The following is a 19,464-nucleotide window of genomic DNA, read 5'->3' on the forward strand; positions in this document are numbered from 1 at the left end:
GGAGGCTTGCAGTTAATCTTGACCTGAAACAGTTTGAGCGGCTGATCTTGGCCTTTCAGTCGAAGTTGGGCTTCGGCCTTTGCTTCCTTCGAGCTCCCGCTAAAGAGCAGCTCTTGCAACGGGATGGAAAGCAGAAGGGCTGGAGCCTCCGCATCCTTCCAAATGCCCTGCCTTTCCCATTCCCTTAATTTCAGGCCAGGCAAAAGTCTTGTTGGAAGAAATGTCCATCTGAGTTCAGTTCCAAGTGGGGAGAAAGACACTGGAAACATGGAGGCTGATTGGAAAGAGGGTTTAATGATGAAGTGGAAGCACCAAGCATATGGTTCTAGTACAGCTGACCACATGGGGTTGAGGTTATACCTTCTTTGGGCTTTGCACTTGAGCTTCCTGTTCCTTCTTTTCTCATTTTGTGATCTTAGCTGCCGTTCGCTATAATTTCTACGGGTAGACTTATTTAACATCTCAGCACCCAGAATCCTTCTGTAGCCCGGCGTATTCACTATCTACTATTTGTCATGTATGCGAGGTCTGACCTTATTTTACTGCGAGAATCCCCCCTCTCGCAGTTATGTCCTCCTGCCCTTTCTAGGACCCACCTCGAGGACGGGTTTATTAACCCAGAGAGGTGGAGGAAGCGCACATTGAGGGGTTTTTTAATAAAATCTTTTTTAAAAATTGTAAGGGGTTCTAGGGGTGGGGGGGGGGGAACCGGTTAGGAGGGATGGTAGAGCCAGGCACTTAGGTGTGGTCGAAAGAGGAGGGAGCGGAGTGGGGGAGGAGAGGGAAGATAGCATTCCTGTTCAGGGCTCCTTAATACCAACAGTCGTAGGGAGGGGCAGGTGTGAGGACAACTTAAGAGCACGTAGTCGGTTGGGAGACCGGGGCTTTTGGTCATTCCCGGTCGTTTGTACCAACCCCTGCATACTAGGTGGTCAGGACCTACAGACCCAAGGCCTGAGACTGCTGTTATGCAATGCGAGGTCCGTTGTCAATAAGGCCCCCCTCATCCACGATCTAATTCTGGAGGGGGAGCCGGACCTCGCCGGAATAACCGAGACCTGGTTGGGCCACGAGGGAGGTCTACCCCTTGTGGAAATGTGCCCACCAGGTTATCGAGCATTTCACCAGCCTCGGGCCCAGGGAAGGGGCGGTGGGGTAGCTGTGATTATCCGGGAAGACTTAGAGCCGAGAGAGTTCACTGTGCCGCAGACATCCGGGTGTGAGTCCCTCGTCGTGAGATGGGGCCCAGGGAGGCAGTTGGGCCTGCTGATAGTATACCTGGCTCCTCGCTATACTTCAGCGGCCCTGCCCGAACTCCTTGAGCTGATCTCATCGGTGGCGGTTGAGACCCCCAAACTTTTAGTGATGGGGGATTTTAATCTGCCGTCGATGGGAGAAGCGTCTGAAGGGGTTCGGGAGTTCATGGCTTCCATGACAGCCATGGACCTGACCCAGTTAATTCAGGGCCCTACTCACGAGGGAGGCCACACCCTGGACCTTGTTTTTGTCTCTGGCCAGTGGACGAGTGATCTGGGAATAGGGGATCTAGACACTATTCCCCTGTCATGGTCGGATCACTCACTTCTCCGGCTGGACTTCCCTGGTGCTACCCCCCGCCGCGAGGAGGCGGAACTGGAAGGTATTAGATGGTTCCGCCCCAAGCGCCTGATGGAACCGGATAGGTTCCAGACGGAACTTGGGCCACCTACTGTGGACCTGACCCGCCCCCGAGTGGAGGACCTGGTAGACGCATGGAATAGTGCGACTACCGGGGCCCTAGACCGGGTGGCGCCTTTGCGGCCTCTCTTGCGGCGACGAACCACCCTGGCACCTTGGTTTACCGAGGAGCTAAGGGTGATGAAACGCCACAAGAGACGCCTAGAGAGTCGTTGGAGATCCTCCCGTTCCGAATTTGACCGAGCACAGGTACGAGCATATTTGAAGACGTACCTTGTGGCATTAAGAGCGGCCAAACGTCAACATTGTGCCGCTCTTATTGCGTCTGCAGATAACCGCCCTGCTGCCCTATTTCGGGTGACCCGTTCCCTCTTGTTTGAGAGACCACGGGAAGCCCCACTACAGGGCAGAGCAGAGGAGTTTGGGAATTATCTACAGGACAAAGTCGCTCAAATCCGGATGGGATGGACCCCTTTCAGTGATTCAGTAGAGACGCCCGTTGCGAGTCTTGAGGGACCGCTTTGGGAGGAGTTTGACTCGGTTGCCATCGAGGATTTGGACAGGTTGCGTGGACGTCTGCGACCTACCACATGTTTATTGGACCCGTGTCCCTCCTGGCTTGTACTGGCATCCTGGGAGGTTACGCGCGACTGGCTCCTGGGCCTGGTGAACGCCTCGTTGGGTGAGGGTTCTCTACCGGCCGCCTTGAAAGAGGCGGTGGTGAGGCCCCTGCTCAAGAAGCCTTCCCTGGACCCAACGGACCTAGTCAATTATCGTCCAGTCTCCAACCTTCCTTTTTTAGCGAAGGTTGTAGAGAGTGTGGTAGCACAGCAGTTCCCACGTCACCTGGAGGAAAATGATTATCTAGACCCGCGCCAGTCCGGCTTCCGACCCGGGCACAGCACAGAGACGGCCTTGGTCGCATTGGTTGATGATCTCTGGAGGGCCAGAGATAGGGGTTGTTCCTCTATCCTGGTCCTATTAGATCTCTCGGCGGCGTTCGATACCATCGACCATGGTATCCTGTTGCACCGGCTAGAGGGGCTGGGAGTCAGGGGCACCGTTTTACGGTGGTTTGGCTCCTACCTCTCTGATCGGACGCAACGTGTGTTGACAGGGGAGCAGAGTTCGACCCGGAGGCCACTCACATGTGGAGTGCCACAGGGATCGGTACTCTCGCCTCTCCTGTTCAACACATATATGAAACCGCTGGGCGAGATCATCCGTGGTTTTGGGGTGGGATATCATCTGTATGCTGATGATACTCAGCTATACATTTCCACCCCGAACCACCCCAATGAGGCCGTCGAAATGATGTCCCGGTGTCTGGAGGCCGTACGGGTCTGGATGGATGGCAACCGACTAAAACTCAACCCTTCCAAGACGGAGTGGCTGTGGCTTCCGGCCCCCCGGTTCAACCAGGTGTTTCCATCTCTGGCCATCGGGGGCGTCCAACTAGCCCCCATGGAACAGGTGCGCAATTTGGGCGTCCTCCTGGATGCCCGGCTGTCCATGGATAACCATGTAACAGCCGTGGCAAGGGGGGCGTTCCATCAGGTTCGCCTGATGCGCCAATTGCGCCCCTTATTGGACCGGGATGCCCTACGCACAGTCACCCATGCGCTAGTGACGTCTCGCCTGGATTACTGCAATGCTCTCTACATGGGGCTTCCCTTGAGATGCACTCGGAGACTACAGTTGGTCCAGAACGCGGCCGCGCGGGTGATTATGGGGAGGACTAGGTACTCCCCTGTAACACCTCTCCTGCGCGAGCTGCACTGGCTTCCTGTGGTCTACCGAGTGCGTTTCAAGGTTTTGATTATGATCTTTAAAGCGCTTCATGGCACAGGGCCTAGTTATATGCAGGATCGCATCCTGCCCCACACATCCCTACGACCAATTCGCTCACACAGAGAGGGACTTCTCCGGGTGCCGTCCGCCAAACAGTGCCGGGGGGCGACACCCAGGAGCAGAGCCTTCTCTGTGGTGGGCCCAGCCCTGTGGAATGACCTCCCCCGTGACATCAGGATTACTTCCGATCTCCGCTCCTTCCGTGTACAGCTGAAGACCCACCTCTTTCAATTATCTGGCCTGGCTCAATCGTAATTATTCTTATTCCTCCTAACTGTTTTAAATTGTATTTTAAACATTAAATCTTATTTTTATATCGGGTTTTTACAACTGGGGTATTTTAATGCGGGTCTTTTAACTGTCTATATGATGTAAATTGTTTACCTCCTCCGAGTCCGTGTTTGTGTATCTGTATGTATGTTTTGTATGTACGCCTATGTGTTTTATATATTTTCTGTGTTTTATATGCCCCATTGTACGCCGCCCCGAGTCCTACTTGGAAAGGGAGCGGCTAATAAATTCAAACTTATTATTATTATTATTATTTGCAAGAACATGTATTCTATTGGCTGTTGTCAGACTCCCATGGGGTCATGTAGTAGTTATGCAGGGATTATAGCTGGCTCTATAGGCAAAGTAGAAATCCTAGGTGTTTGAGCTAAGTTTGGTTGATGTTTGTGAGAGTGATGCAATGAAAGGTGCAGTGGTGGGATTCAAATTTTTTTACTACTGGTTCTGTGGGCGGGGCATGGGTTGGTGGGCATGGCAGGGGAAGGATGCTGTAAAATCTTCATTCCCACCCCACTCCAGGGGAAGGTTACTGTAAAATCCCCATTTCCTCCCAATCAGCTGGGAGGCAGAGAATAGAAGGGGGCGGAGCCAGTCAGAAGTGGTATTTGCCGGTTCTCCAAACTACTCAAAATTTCTGCTAGCGTTTCTCCAGAACTGGTCAGAACCTGCTGAATATCACCTCTAGGCTTGTGTTCTGAAAGGGTGTTGTGCAATTCCTATTGTGGCTTAATGGCTTTTTCCTGTGTTGGATCTTGGGTGAGTGTATTTGCTTATGAATAGAGCTATCTATCTATCTCTTTATTGCCCAAGATGGTTCCGCCCCAGGCGCCTGGTGGAACCTGACAGGTTCCAGACGGAGCTTGGGCCATTTCCTGTAGCTCTGACCCACACCCGATCGGAGGACCTAGTGGCTGCATGGAACAGTGCGGCCGCGGGGGCCTTGGACCAGGTGGCGCCTTTGCGGCCTCTCTTGCGGCAGCGATCCACCCAGGCCCCTTGGTTCACCGAGGGGCTGAGGGTGATGAAGCGCCACAAGAGACGCCTAGAGAGCAGATGGAGATCATCACGCTCTGAATCTGACCGAACTCAGGTGAGAGCCCATTTACGGACTTACCTTGTGGCATTAAGAGTGGCCAAGCGTCAGTATTGTGCCACTCTTATTGCGTCCGCAGATAACCGCCCTGCCGCCCTGTTTGGGGTGACCCGCTCCCTCCTCCAACAGAGGCCGCGGGAAGCTCCTCTGCAGAGCAGAGCAGAGGAATTTGGGGAGTATCTGCAGGACAAAATCGCTCAGATTCGAAGCGAATTGGTCCCTACTAGTGGTCTGGAAGGGACGTTGGGGGTGGGTCCTGAGGTTCCATTCTGGGAGGAGTTTGACTCTGTTGCTTCCAAAGATATGGACAGGTTGCGTAGGCGACTGCGAGCCACCACATGTTTATTGGACCCGTGTCCCTCCTGGCTTGTACTGGCATCCTGGGAGGTCTCACGAGGCTGGCTCCAGGAGTTAGTCAACGCTTCCTTGAGTGAGGGGTTTCCGCTGGCCGCCCTGAAAGAGGCGGTGGTGAGGCCCCTCCTCAAGAAGCCTTCCCTGGACCCAGCTCTGTTAGCCAACTACCGTCCCGTCTCCAACCTTTGCTTTCTGGCGAAGGTTGTAGAGAGTGTGGTGGCACAACAGTTTCCGCGCCACTTGGAGGAAAATGATTATCTGGACCCGGGCCAGTCTGGTTTCTGGCCCGGCCACAGCACGGAGACGGCATTGGTCGCGTTGGTGGATGATCTCTGGAGGGCCAGAGATGGGGGTTGTTCCTCCATCCTGGTCCTATTAGACCTCTCAGCGGCTTTCGATACCATCGACCATGGTATCCTATTGCATTGATTGGAGGGGTTGGGGATGAGGGGCACCGTCTTGCGGTGGTTCTCCTCCTACCTCTCTGGCCGAGTGCAATTTATATTGGCAGGGGGGCAGAGGTCGACCTCGAGGCCGCTCTCTTGTGGGGTGCCACAAGGGTCGGTCCTCTTGCCTCTCCTGTTCAATACATATATGAAGCCGCTGGCCGAGATCATTCGTGGGTTTGGGGTAGATTACCATCTGTACGCGGATGATACCCAGCTGTACATCTCTATCCCAAACCACCCCAACGATGCTATCGAAGTGATGTCCCGGTGTCTGGAGGCCGTACGGATCTGGATGGGAAGTAACAGACTCAAGCTCAACCCGTCCAAGACTGAGTGGCTGTGGCTACCGGCGCCCCGGTTCAACCAGCTTACTCCATCACTGGCCATTGGGGGCGAACGTCTGGCCCCCGTGGATCGGGTGCGCAATTTGGGCGTCCTTCTGGATACCCGGCTGTCCATGGATGACCATGTGACAGCCGTGGCCAGGGGGGCGTTCCACCAGGTTCGCCTGGTGCGCCAATTGCGTCCCCTATTGGACCGGCTAGACTACTGTAACGCTCTCTACATGGGGCTCCCCTTGAGATGCACCCGAAGGCTGCAGCTGGTTCAGAATGCGGCCGCGCGGGCAGTCTCGGGAGTCTCTGGCTACTCCCACGTAACACCTCTCCTGCGCGGGCTACACTGGCTGCCTGTGGCTTTTCGGGTGCGTTTCAAGGTGTTGACCATCATTTTTAAGGCGCTCCATGGCACAGGACCTAGCTATTTGCGGGATCGTATCCTGCCCCATACATCCCTTCGGCCGATTCGCTCACACAGAGAGGGACTCCTCCGGGTGCCGTCCACTAGGCTGTGCCAGTGGGCGACACCTAGGGGAAGGGCCTTCTGTGTGATGGGCCCGACCCTCTGGAATGACCTTTCCCCCGACATTAGAATGACTACGGATCTCCGCTCCTTCCATCAGAAACTTAAAACCCACCTATTCCAGCTAGCCGGCTTGGCCTAATTCTATCTTCCCACCTCAGTTTTATTTCTAAATTTTTTAGGGTCTGTTTTTAATGTTTTTAATTTTTATAAATTCGTACAGGGTTTGTTTAATTTGATTTTTAGCTATGTATATGATTGTTTGTATGTTTTTAAATTTATTCCTGTACACCCCCCGAGTCCTCCCGGGGAGAGGGGGCAGTCTAGAAATTTAATAAATTATTATTATTATTATTATTATTATTATTATTATTATTATTATTATTAAGTGCTGACATCTGCTGAGGGCTATTAAGGAAGGTGGGGGCTGCTTTCCAAGAGCATGTTTCTCCATTTCTCATCCAGGGAAATATAATATTCTGCATTTTTAATATTTCTCAAAATGTTTCACTCTTCTAGGAGAGAGGTGGGTGCTAGCTTTCTACAAGAGCAACTCCCAAAATATTCCACTTACCTGCCCTTTGGCCATACGGCTTAGGGATTTGGGGTATTGCAGTCCAAATGCTGTATAATTGGTAGGGGATTGCAAAAGGCTGGACCACTCAGTAATGGGGGAAATAAATTACAATCCTCAAATTCAGCATAGTGCAGTTTTGTGTATTTAATTTATTTAGCTTGGTGTAACTGATTTGTCTCTTGAGAAACGTATATGCGGGTCAAGAAACAACAGTGAGAACTGGATATGGAACCCCCGATTGGTTCAAAATTGGGAAAGGAGTCTGGCAAGGCTGTATACTGTCGCCCTGCCTATTTAACTTATATGCAGAGCACATCATGAGAAAGGCGGGGCTAAATGAATCAAAGGTTGGAATTAAAATTGCCAGGAGAAATATCAACAACCTCAGATATGTCGATGATACTTCTCTAATGGTAGAAAGTGAAGAGGAACTAAAGAGCCTCTTGAGGCGGGTGAAGAGAGTGCAAAAGTTGCCTTGAAACTCAACAGTAAGAAAACTAAGATCATGGCATTCGGCCCTCTCGATTCCTAGCACATATCAGTAGATGGGGAAGAAATGGAGGTAGTGACAGATTTTACTTTCCTGGGCTCCAAGATCACCACAGATGGGGACTGCAGCCAAGAAATTAAAAGACGCTTGCTCCTGGAAAGCTATGGCAAATCTAGCCAGCATACTAAAAAGCAGTGACATCACCCTGCCAACAGAAGTGCCTATAGTCAAGGCTATGTTTTTCCCAGTTGCAATGGATGGCTGTGAAAGTTGGACCATAAGAAAGACTGAGGCCCAAAAATTTGAGGCCTTTGAACTCTGGTGCTGAAGAAGACTCCTGCGAGTCCCTTGGACTGCAAGGCGATCCAACCGGTCAGTCCTAGAGGAGATCAACCCTGACTGCTCTTTAGAAGGCCAGGTCCTGAAGAGGAAACTCAAATCCTTTGGCCACCTAATGAGAAGGAAGGACTCACTGGAGAAGAGCCTCATGCTGGGAATGATTGAGGGCAAAAGAAGAAGGGGATGACAGAGAATGAGGTGGCTGGATGGAGTCACTGAAGCAGTAGGCGTGAGCTTAAATGGACTCCAGAGGATGATAAGAGGACAGGAAGGCCTGGAGGAATGTTGTCCATGGGGTCGCAAACACGACTTTGCGACTAACAACAACAAACTGTGATGCACATGCAAGCCCAGTTCTGGGTACTGTGATGGATTTTTTTTTTTTTTGCTGAAGTAAGGAGCACAATGTTGAGAAAAACATAATTATTGCAATGATCATTGGGTATTTGCTTTACAAGAAAGAGGGACTCTGAACAATAGCAAAGAAATATATTTATAGACATTGAAGACTGTAGAGTGGGAGCCTTATCTCTGGCATGTGTTGCTTTTCGTGTATTTTAAAATTGCCTTCATTGAGTCAGGTCACCAGCAGAGAAGTAGGGGGAAAAAAAAACCCGTACGGAAGACCTGATTTCTGAATGGAACAAATCCTAGGAATAATGACATATTTTGGATCTATTATCTTCCCCTTTCAGGTTCTTCTCTTTATCCCGCATTGTAAAATTTCCAGACTCAGCTTTTCATAGTTCGTCCTACGTTGCAGAAACATTGCAAGGCACATTTGCCTGCAAGGTTTTGAGGAAGTCATAGGTCTGCAACCACTGATCAAGAAAGGGGTCACGGAACCACTTACAATACATAAAAGGGGTTCTTTGTGACATCAGTCAAAATAGGTTGGGTTTCGTGGGGATTACCATATTTTTCGGAGCATAAGATGCACCTTCCCCCGCCCCAGAGAGCGTGGAAAAAGCGTTGGTGCGTCTTATGTGCCAAATACAGCCATTTTTGGCCTCCCGAAGCCCCACCCCACATCCCACCACTGGTGTATATGCTCTCAGTGTACATAAAGAAAAGATTATAGATTATGATTCATCAAGAATCATAAGATATAACATTTAGTGATAATCATAAGTTATTAATAAGCAATCAAATTATGCTAGGAAACAACATAAATTGTACAGATGCAAGCAACAAAGTTATAGTCATACAGTCATAAGTGGGAGGAGATGAGTGAATAGAATAGAGTGGAGAGTGGGGTGGAATGGAATGGAATAGAATAGAATAGAATAGAATAGAATTAGAAATATAGAAATAGAATTAGAACATAACAGAATAGGGAAACATGGAATGCAATGAAAGAATAGAATAGAATAGAATAGAATAGAATAGAATAGAATAGAATAGAATAGAATTCTTTATTGGCCAAGTGTGATTGGACACACAAGGAATTTTCCTTTGGTGCAGAAGCTCTCAGTGTACATAAAAAGACAAGATACATTCGTCAAGAATCGTAAGATAAAACACTTAATGATAGTCATAGGGTACAAATAAGCAATAGATCTGGCCCATGGAGCTGCCCTGAAAACAGTGAAGGACCGGCCCGTGGTGCCTCTGCCAGCGAAAACAGGCTCCCGAGCTCCTTTTTCAGCTGCCATGGCCTCCTGCAACTCTCTGCCAGTGAATATGGAGTTTGAGAACCTGCTTTCGCTGGCAGAAGCACCGCAGGCCACCACAGCTGCCCCTGACACGAGTGACATCGAGTTGGCCACACCCCTGGATCCGCCAGCCTCTCTCCCTCTCCCCCCGGGCAGGTCAAACACAACCCTGATGCGGCCCTCAATGAAATTGAGTTTGACATCCCTGGCATAGTGTTTCCTGCTTGAGCAGGGGGTTGGACTAGAAGACCTCCGAGGTCCCTTCCAACTCTGTTATTCTGTTACCATCCGACGAGTGCCCCGTTAGGGAAAGGCGGCTTTTAGAGAATACCGCCATAACATTCTTCTGAAGGCTTTGACGCACATGCATTGAACACACTTTATTTTCATTTGAACTCCCTAATTGATTTTTTTAATTGGACTCGTGTGCCTTCTTGAAGATGGAAAAGAGGCAGCAGAATGTCCATGATAAATGCTGAACAAACTAGGCTCGGGCTATTAAAATTGGAAGAACAACTTCAGCACCATTTAAGAGGAGGAAGATTTTAAAAAAAAGAGCCCGAAAGAAATTATCTGTATGGCTAAATCTTGATTGCGCCCTAATTCATCTACTGGCAGCTGCAAAGGGAAACAATGTGTGGCATTTTAAGAAATGAATAATGTGTGCTCTGTAAGCATTCAAGCTAATTAGGGAAGAGCTTTTAGCATTTAAAACCAGCTCCTGTTTAAGTGCCTTAAGCTTTTATTAATAGTATGGACCAAAAATCCCTTACAGTAATTGAAATTTTAATTACACCCATTTTTTTTTCCGTTCTAGGACTGGGAGCTTATTAAACTTTAAACACTTAAACCTCTATTGAAATACCAATAGCTGTAAAGATGGTGGCATTCTACACAGCAATTACAGGAGCAAGTGTAAATCACTATAAACCTAAACTGAATTTTAAGTAAGGTTTTGTTCTTTAAGTGTTTCGGTTCTTTTACGCATGCTCAAGACTCATGGCTTCTATAGTAACTGTTTATTTTTAGCAGCTCAAAGGCTCATCTTAATTCTGGTGGTGGGTTTTTATTATAAAGAATTAATCTTGTGCCTGGGACAAATTATGTAGAATGTAGAAATCCACATGGATGTTTGTTGAGTGCACACTTCACTCTTGGATGCAGATGTGGGTGACATGTTTGGTCTGAGAATGTGAACAATACTTTATAGAGTGCTAGCTGAATACCCATGCTCTGCTATGAAACTATGTGATCGAGCTTGATAAATCAACACTTACAGCTTGAAAATTAATGAGTAGTTACAATCGGCCTCTCCTCTCCCCTTCTCTCCCTCAGGCTTGCCCCACAGAATCCTCCCCTTCTCTCCCTCAGGATTGCCCCACAGAATCCTCCCCTATCCTATCCCCTTCTCTCCCTCAGGCTTGCCCCACAGAATCCTCCCCTATCCTATCCCCTTCTCTCCCTCAGGCTTGCCCCACAGAGGCCTCTCCTATCTTATCCCTTTCTGTCTCTCAGTCTAATTCCTTAGCATCCGAGCGGTTTTCAGGTGTCACACGCCTACGAGACCCATACCCATACCCAAGTGGCAGTTGGAACAGAATTCTTTTCAGATGGGGAGGGGGAATAGAATGTCTAACGCCTTAACATCAGAGCATGTTAAAAATAAAATAAGAAATACTAATGATCTGATGGTCATTTTGAAAAATCCTTTCTTAGTAAGCACCTAGAAGCCAAGAGGAACATACGTGCCAAATTTCAAGTTTGTAGGCTTTACGGTCCTGGAGATTTTGTGATGATGTGTGAGTGGTATTTCGCTTTTATATATATAGATTGGGCCCTGGAATTTAGGAAAAAAGCTGATGAATGTAGCAGAACCAAGAAGGAAGCCAATTAAAATAGAAGGAACAGAACTGCCCCAGCAGGCTCTTCTCATGTACTCTATACAATACAATAGCAGGGTTGGAAGGGACCTTGGAGGTCTTCTAGTCCAACCCCCTGCCTAGGCAGGAAACCCTGTACCGTTTCAGACAGATGGCTATCCAACATCTTCTTAAAGACCTCCAGTGTTACTCTGCTAAACTTCTTCCAGCATGAACCTCACTGCTGAACAAGTGATATTGGAAATGATCTTGCAATTGTAGCATTCATTTTCCAATAAATCCATTCCCTGACTCCTGCTAGTATGGATGTCTGTAGTTTTCAAAAGTAGTTAATAGATTGTTGGGAGAAATATCCATCTGGTTCAGTTCCTAGCTGGGAAAAAGACACTGGGAACATGGAGGCCAATTGGAAAGAGGATTTAATGATGAAGTAGAACCACTGGTTCTAGTACAGCCAACCACATGGTTTTATGCCTTTTCTTGAGCTTTGCACTTGAACTTCCTGTTCCTGTGCAAAGACATGTATTCTATTGGCTGTTACAGGGGTATAGCTGGCTCTAGGTTGAGCTAAGTTTAGTTGAAGTTTGGATTCTGATGCAATGAAGGGGCTTGTTGGGCAATTCCTATTGCGGCTGAGGGCTAACTCTACCTTTGTTTCAGATCTTGCTGCAGGGAGTAATGGATCACCAAATCTGTATTTCTAAAAGTTGGCCTGAGCTTAGTATCTGCTTGGGGGTAGGGAACTGGGCCTCTGAGTTTCTGTCTCCCTTAAGATTTTTATTTCTCTTTTTAGGGGAAATATTTTATCTTGCCTTTTCTTAATATTTCTCAAAATATTTCATTCTTCTAGGAGAGGGGTGGGTGCTAACTTTCTACAAGACCTTTCCATAACATAGAATAGAATGGAATAAAAACTTTATTGTCAGTTTAAATGTACACTAATCAGCATAAATTAAAATAAAATTTCATTGCAGTTAGGTTTGAAAAGATAACCATTATGCATATACCCACATACCTACCTATATTATATGACACAGAGAAATATCACACTCTAGTTCAGCGTGCCCTCACAAATGGCTCCGCATGCCACCTGTGGCACGCGTGCCATAGGTTCGCCATCACTGCTCTAGTTCAAATGTATACATATACACGGCAATAAAAAAGAATCTTGTGACTTTACCAAACAGATGGCATAGGAAACAAAGCTGTTACAGAATCTGGAAGTCCTTCTAGAAATACTTTGAAACCTCCTCCCAGAGGGGAGCAACAGGAAAAGACTGTGAAATGGGCGTGTAGGGTCTCTAACAATGCTTTGAGCTCTAAGCACAAGGTGCTTATAAACAGCACCCTGAATAACGGGAAGCAAACTTCCTATAATCTTCTCCACTGTCTTCACCACTCTCTGTAGGGACTTTCTATCTGAGGTGCTGCCACCAAACCAAATAGGGATGCAGTTGGTTAAAACACTCTCAATTGTGACCCTGTAAAAAGTGGCCAGGATGGATGGAGAAAGATGTGTTCTCCTCCTATGCAGGAAGTGCAGGTGCTGGTTTACACGCTTCACTAAGGATAACACGCAGCTTACTCATTGGTTAACATGATTTGGATAGCGTATACTATATAGGTAGTCCTTGAGTTTTAACCGGTCACTTAACAATGATTCAAAGTTGCAACCAACCTGAAAATGGGGACACTAACCCAGATTCGAAGTCCCAATGGGCACCCTCTGCAGTCACGTGACCGAACTCCGGGCACTGAGCAACGCTGCCATATCTATGACTATTTGCAGCCTCCTGCGATCATGTGACCACACTCTATGATGTTTTGCTGAAAACTGATTTTTAACAAGTGCCCATCGCGAATCATTGGCTTGCTTTAAGACCATGTGTTCACTTAATGACCACCACTAAAAAACTATGGTACAATTTATCGAGCATGTGACCAACCCATTTTATGACCACAACGACATACAGCTGTAGTGGGCAGGCTCCTTTATGTTTTGTGTTTGTCAAGGATTATTTGTATTATCTGCCAAATGGTTTCCTAAATTCTCAAATTATATTGCAATTTACAAACCACTGCAGCTTTGATGACATAATACACAGAGGAAAGAATGTAGTATAAATTCTAGCCAGAGATGGGAGCGAATAAAGGTTCAAAACTGGCAAGGAACTATAGGAAGTTAGCACCCACCCCTCTCCTAGAAAACTGAAATGTTTTAGAAAATATTAAAAGGGCAGAATATTTCCCCTAAGGGAGGAGGAAATTTAGGGGCCTTCCCACCTTTGTCAATGAGCCATTAAGGCCTGAGCCAGACCTATTCTACATAACAAAGATTTGCCTCCAGGCAAAGCCATAATAGGAATCCCAAAGCCCTTGCATTACATCATCACCCAGCAAAAATCAACCAAGCTTAGGACTCAGGACAACCTACAGAGTTGCCCCAGCATGGCCCCATGGGAGTCTGACAACCAATCAGAATACAAGCTCAAATTCAAAAGCCCAGAGAGGGCATAAAACCAGGACACTCTCAGCATTTCGCCCCTTTTATTTTTCTTCACCCAACATCTTCAGGGCATGTGATCCTGTCCACCGTTAAAACCTTCTTTCCAAGCAACTTCCATGAATCCAGTGTCTTTTTCCCCACTTGGAACTGAAGCCAGATGGATATTTCTTCCAACAGAAGAAAGACTTGAAAAGAGAGAGACAGTCCTTTGCAGACAGCAGTTTCTCCCATAGAGAAGAGTTCGAGGGATGATGAAAAGGGGATGAATCAAGTGTTTGGGTTATTATTCCTCTTTGCATTTAAATCCTTGTAAGAAGTACCCATTTCTGTTTTGCCAGCATCCCTCGCTTTATTTCCCTTTTGTCACCACAACGGCAACATACTATGACTTGTTTGGCTCTGTCACTGCTTGCGATGCGGCTCCAGAAATTTGGCGTGATCCAGAAAGTAATGTTCTTCATTCAGAAAATCTTCCGAATCTTCAAGATTTAGCTTCATTTTTCTTCTTATTGTAGGAAGTTAGCACCCACCCCTCTCCTAGAGGAATGAAATATTCTAGGAAATATTAAAAAGGCAGAATATTATATTTCCCTGGATGAGAAAAGGAGAAATGCGTTTTTAAAGACAAAACAGCTCCCTGCCCCCTTCAGCTCCAGGGTGATGGGATTAAGACATGGCCCTCAGGACATGATAGGATTAGTCCTCTACCCATCTCACCACATGGCACCTGGGAAGATTATATCACTCAGCAAGGCTCAACCAAGCCTGGGATTCAGGACAGCTTATAGAGTTGCCCCTACATGGACCCATGGGAGTCTGACAACCAATCAGAATACAAGCTCAAATTCAAAAGCCCAGAGAGGGCATAAAACACATCTCTTCCTTTTTTTCTTCTTCGCTCAACATCTTCAATGCATGTGGTCCAGAGGTGGTATTCAGTCAGTTCTGACAGGTTCTGGAGAACCGGTAGCGGAAATGTTGAGGAGTTTGGAAAACTGGTAAATAGGCTGGCCGCGCCCCTGCTGCCTCCCAGCCTCCCGGCTGATCTTCTTTTGTTGCCCTGAACAGGAGAACGGAGCAGGAAAGTAGGTTAGCGGGGTGGGGAGGGAATGGGGATTTTGAGGTATCCTTCCCCTGCCATGCCCATGAAGCCACGCCCACAAAGCCACGCGCACAGAACCGGTAGTAAAAATATTTGAATCCCACCACTGATGTGGTCCGGTCCACCATTAAAACCATCTTTCCAAACAGCCACCAAGTTTCCAGTGTCTTTTTCCCCACTTGGAACTGAACCCAGAAGGACAATATATGACTTGTTTGATTCTTTCACTGCTTGCGATGTGGCTGCAGAAATTTTCCATGATCCAGAAAGTAACGATCTTCATTCAGAAAATCATCTGAATCTTCCAAGTTTAGCTTCATTTTTCTTCTTGTTTTATTAGGATTTTAGCTTAAGTCCCGGTGATCTTTGAGAGCCCATTAAAATATATTTCCCCTTTTCCTGCCTTCTAACTTTTGGCTGCTGAGACTAACCTGAGAAATTATGGTTGTTAACTCAAGTTTATGCTTGCCAGATTGATGTGCCATCAAGTCGATGTGGATAGATCTGTCTCCCAATCTGGCCCTTCGGATCTTCCGGCGATGCCTCCATGGCTGCTGCAATTGAGTTAATCCACCTTACTACCGGCTGACCTCTTTCTTCCAACTTTTCCAGTATTAAAACACTTAATTTTCTAAACGGCATTGAAATAAAAATTAGGGTTTCCACTTAGAGCCACTAGGTGGTGCTCCAGTCTCTAAGAAATTCTTGCTTATTGTATTAGGGAAGTTAACTCCAAATAGTGAATAGTTTATATATTGTCAAATAAAAGAGGATTATCTTGCTGAGGATAAGTGCTGTGATTTAGAAGCCTGCAGAGGGCAGAATGTTTATTTCAGTTGATTGATTGATTGATTGATTGATTGATTGATTGATTTATAGAACGTCAGCACCCACCCCTCTTCTAGAAGAATGAAATATTTTAGGAAATATTAAAAAGACAGAATATTATATTTCCCTAAAGGGAGAAATAATGTCAACCTCTATATCGCTTGCTTGCTATTGGCTGCCATAGTAACAGGGGGATGAGGGGTTTTCAGTATTTGGGAGGGGAAGTGTGCTGGTGGAGATGTCTTGGGATGAAGAAGGAGCTTCGGTTCTCACCATCTTCTGTGCATGCTGAATGCACTTGTTTGGGTCTGGTCAAGGACAACCGTCTCTGCATACCAGATGGATGAAGCCACCTGAAGATGCACCCCACATGACAGCCTTGGAGGCTGGAGATTGGACATTCCGCTTGAGGCTGTTGAGGGGAGGGATTTGGGTAAACTTTTGATATGTACAATTTCGCACCTTTAGCCTCAGATCTTGCTTTACTTTCATTGTGTGTGTCTCGGTATATGTCTCTGTTATATGTTTGTTTTGTCCACATATTTATTTCATATGTTTCATTGTACGCCGCCCCGAGTCCTTCGGGAGAGGGTGCGGCTAAGAAATAAATATATTATTATTATTATTGCTATCACTTTATATCCAGTAAAAGTACCTTTTCTCTAAACCAGGGGTGTCCAAACTTGGTAACTTTAAGACTTGTGGACTTCAACTCCTAGAATTTCCCAGCCAGCTCTGCTGGCTGGGAAATTCTCGGAGTTGAAGTCCACAAGTCTTAAAGTTGCCAAGTTTGGACACCCCTGCTCTAAACTAATGGAGTTGGGGGTTTCCTTTCTTGGATTTTGAAAGAGGCACGACTGACAAATATGCTCTTGGAGAGAAGAATGCAGCCTCCACTTTTCGTAATAGCCCTCACCAGATGTCAGCACTTAAGAGATAAAGAGATAGATAGCTCTATTCATAAGCAAAAACCCTCACCCACGTTCCAACAATGGTAGGATGATCCCTCAGCCACAATAGGAATTGCCCAACGCTCTTTCATTGCATCACCCTCAGAAACCTCAACCAAACCTGGGAGCTCAGACAACCTACAGAGCCAGCTATGACCCTTACATGGTCCCATGGGAGTCTGACAACAACCAATAGAATACCTGTTCTTGCACAGGAACAGAAAGCTCAAGTGCAAAGCCCAAGAGAAGGTATAAAAGCCACCCACTCTGAATTCCATGTGGTCAGCTAAACTAGAACCATGTGCTTGCTGGTTCTGCTTCATCATTAAACCATCTTTCCAATCCACCTCCAGCCTCCATTTTGTCTCCTGTGCCTTTGTCCCGGCTTGGAACTGAACCAGATGGATATTTATTCCAACAGATTGATTGATTGATTGGATTATGTACCGTCAGATTTACTGCTCAATTTTAGCAATCCCATAAATAGTTTTTCTCCATGGCAACCTGGTCCTTCACTGTTTTCTAGCAGTGTTCCACTGTAACTTGAGTCCATCCACCTTTCTGTTGGTCATCTTCATCACTTTTTCATCACCTTTCTCTCATGTCCTATGTCTGATTGCTCTGTTTTTGCTGGCAGAGACACCGCGGGCTGGTCCTTCAATGTTTCCAGGGAGGCCCCGCGGGCCAGATCTAAGCACCCCGAGGGCCGTATCCTGCCTTGAATTTGACACCCCTGATCTAGAGTCATCAATGCATGCTTTACAGAACCATATATGTTATTATTTTCTTTTTTTTGTTTCCTAGGAACACACACGAACAGAAGCCCGGCGCAAAAATCTCCTTATTTTGATTTTACATTATTTAATGGAAGAAGGGTAAGCATTCATTGGCTTTACAAGGTAGCCAACAACATATTACAAAACTCTAATTCAGTGGTCCTCAAACTTTTTAAACAGGGGGCCGATTCACGGTCCCTCAGACTGTTGGGGGACCGGACTGTCTGGGTGAGTGTGGCTAGGTAGTCATGTGACTAGGTGGGCGCGGCCAATTTAGCAGTCCATTTTCCCTTTGTCCTTGCTGTACTTGCCCCTCCCCTACTCACCCACTGGTGCTGCATTATATGGCTGTGAAGAACATCGTGAAAGGCTGTTTTTAAAGTGTTTTTAAAGACTTTTAAAGCACTACTTTACAAGCTGGCAGCAGAGGTGCTTTTCAAGCCAGCAGCAGCCCCTTCCCTACTCACCCACTGGCCCTGGATCACTTGGCTACACTGGCGAGATCACCCCTCACTCAGCTGGTCCTCCTCAGCACCCTTTGGCCTTACCTTCGGCAGCAGCGGTGTGATCAGAAGTGCAGCTCAACCAGTGAAATAACTAACCAGAAGTGCAGCTGGAGTGGATGCTCGCTGGAATATAACGCTGACGGTGAGAGGCGGGGTGAGGAGCAGGGCTGAATCCCACCACTCCGCGGGCTGGATACTTTGCATTTGCGGGCCATATCCAACCTGCGGGCCGTAGTTTGAGAACCAGTGCTCTAATTGTTGCCGTAAGTGAACTTCATAGGGTGTCTGATAATGAAGTTCAGCTTTCTTCGCTTATGCGTGAATTACAAAAACCTCAATGCCATTTGTGTGGAAAATGTGTACCCTTTACCCCTCATGAAGGACATGTTAGCTCACTTGGCAAAGGGGAAGTTTTTCACAAAATTAGAATTAAGGGAGGCCTACTACAGAGTCCGCATAAAAGCAGGGGATGAGTGGAAGACCGCTTTCAACTGCCCTCTGGGGTGCTTCCAGTTTAGAGTACTCCCATTCGGACTGCAAGGGGCACCAGCCATTTTTATGCAGTTGATTAATGATCACTGGGGGGGGGGGGTGTCCAATTCACCTCCCTCTTCTGGAAGGAGTTCCTGAAGTTAATAGGCTTCGCCCAGGGTCTAAGCTCCACCCACCATCCGTAGACAAATGGGGCTTGTGAAGGGCTAACTCGATTCTAGAGCAGTATCTTAGGTGCCATGTCAATTATCAACAAGATAATTGGGCTGACCTCTTGCCTTATGCAGAGATAGCGTACAACAATTCGGTACATAGCAGTACCGGATGACTGAGGGCTCCCGTCAGTCCCAGCCAATCTGACTCAGCATGATAGGGAGTTGAAATCTAACACATATGCAAAAAATGCAGAAATAGTTGATTTGTGCAGGTCAATCCTGATCCTGTTTTTATACTTTGTCCTCTTTTTTCTTCCTGTATAAAACTCGTGTCGTAAATGACGACCATCCTCAATCCTCAATCACACACTGAAACTTTCTAAATCTGTCACTCCCAGGTATGTAGATGCGGCTAGCGCACTGGAACAGGAAACAAAATGTGGGTTGCGCCGTTTTGAAGTGTGCGACAACGTTGATCTGGAGACCATTTTGATGGAGTATGAAAGCTACTACTACGTCAAGTTCCAAAAGTACCCCAAGATTACCAGGAAAGTTGTCGACACCAGTACGTTGCGTTGCTCAGAAAGAACTTTTTTTGTGTTTTAAATGTTGTCGCTGCCACTAATACTTAA

The 19,464-nt window shown here is 47.0% G+C and overlaps 1 protein-coding gene across 7 annotated transcripts in view; it reads left to right on the forward strand.

Annotated features, from left to right (window-relative positions):
* KATNAL2 (katanin catalytic subunit A1 like 2) overlaps nt 1-19,464 on the forward strand; it is a 92,209-nt gene that overhangs the window by 27,040 nt on the left and 45,705 nt on the right. For 6 of the 7 annotated variants that reach the window (XM_081942551.1, XM_081942545.1, XM_081942548.1 and 3 more), the window contains exons 2-3: nt 17,708-17,778; nt 19,231-19,397. In XM_081942551.1, coding sequence (XP_081798677.1) covers nt 17,708-17,778; nt 19,231-19,397 — 238 coding nt within the window. Of the gene's footprint in view, nt 1-4,430; nt 4,576-17,707; nt 17,779-19,230; nt 19,398-19,464 lie in introns of those variants that run through there. The other variant, XM_081942547.1, reaches the window with a different exon arrangement.

Source organism: Natrix helvetica (assembly GCF_964273705.1).
Source record: "Natrix helvetica genome assembly, chromosome: 2".
In the NCBI taxonomy this organism is placed as follows: Eukaryota; Metazoa; Chordata; class Lepidosauria; order Squamata; family Natricidae; genus Natrix; species Natrix helvetica.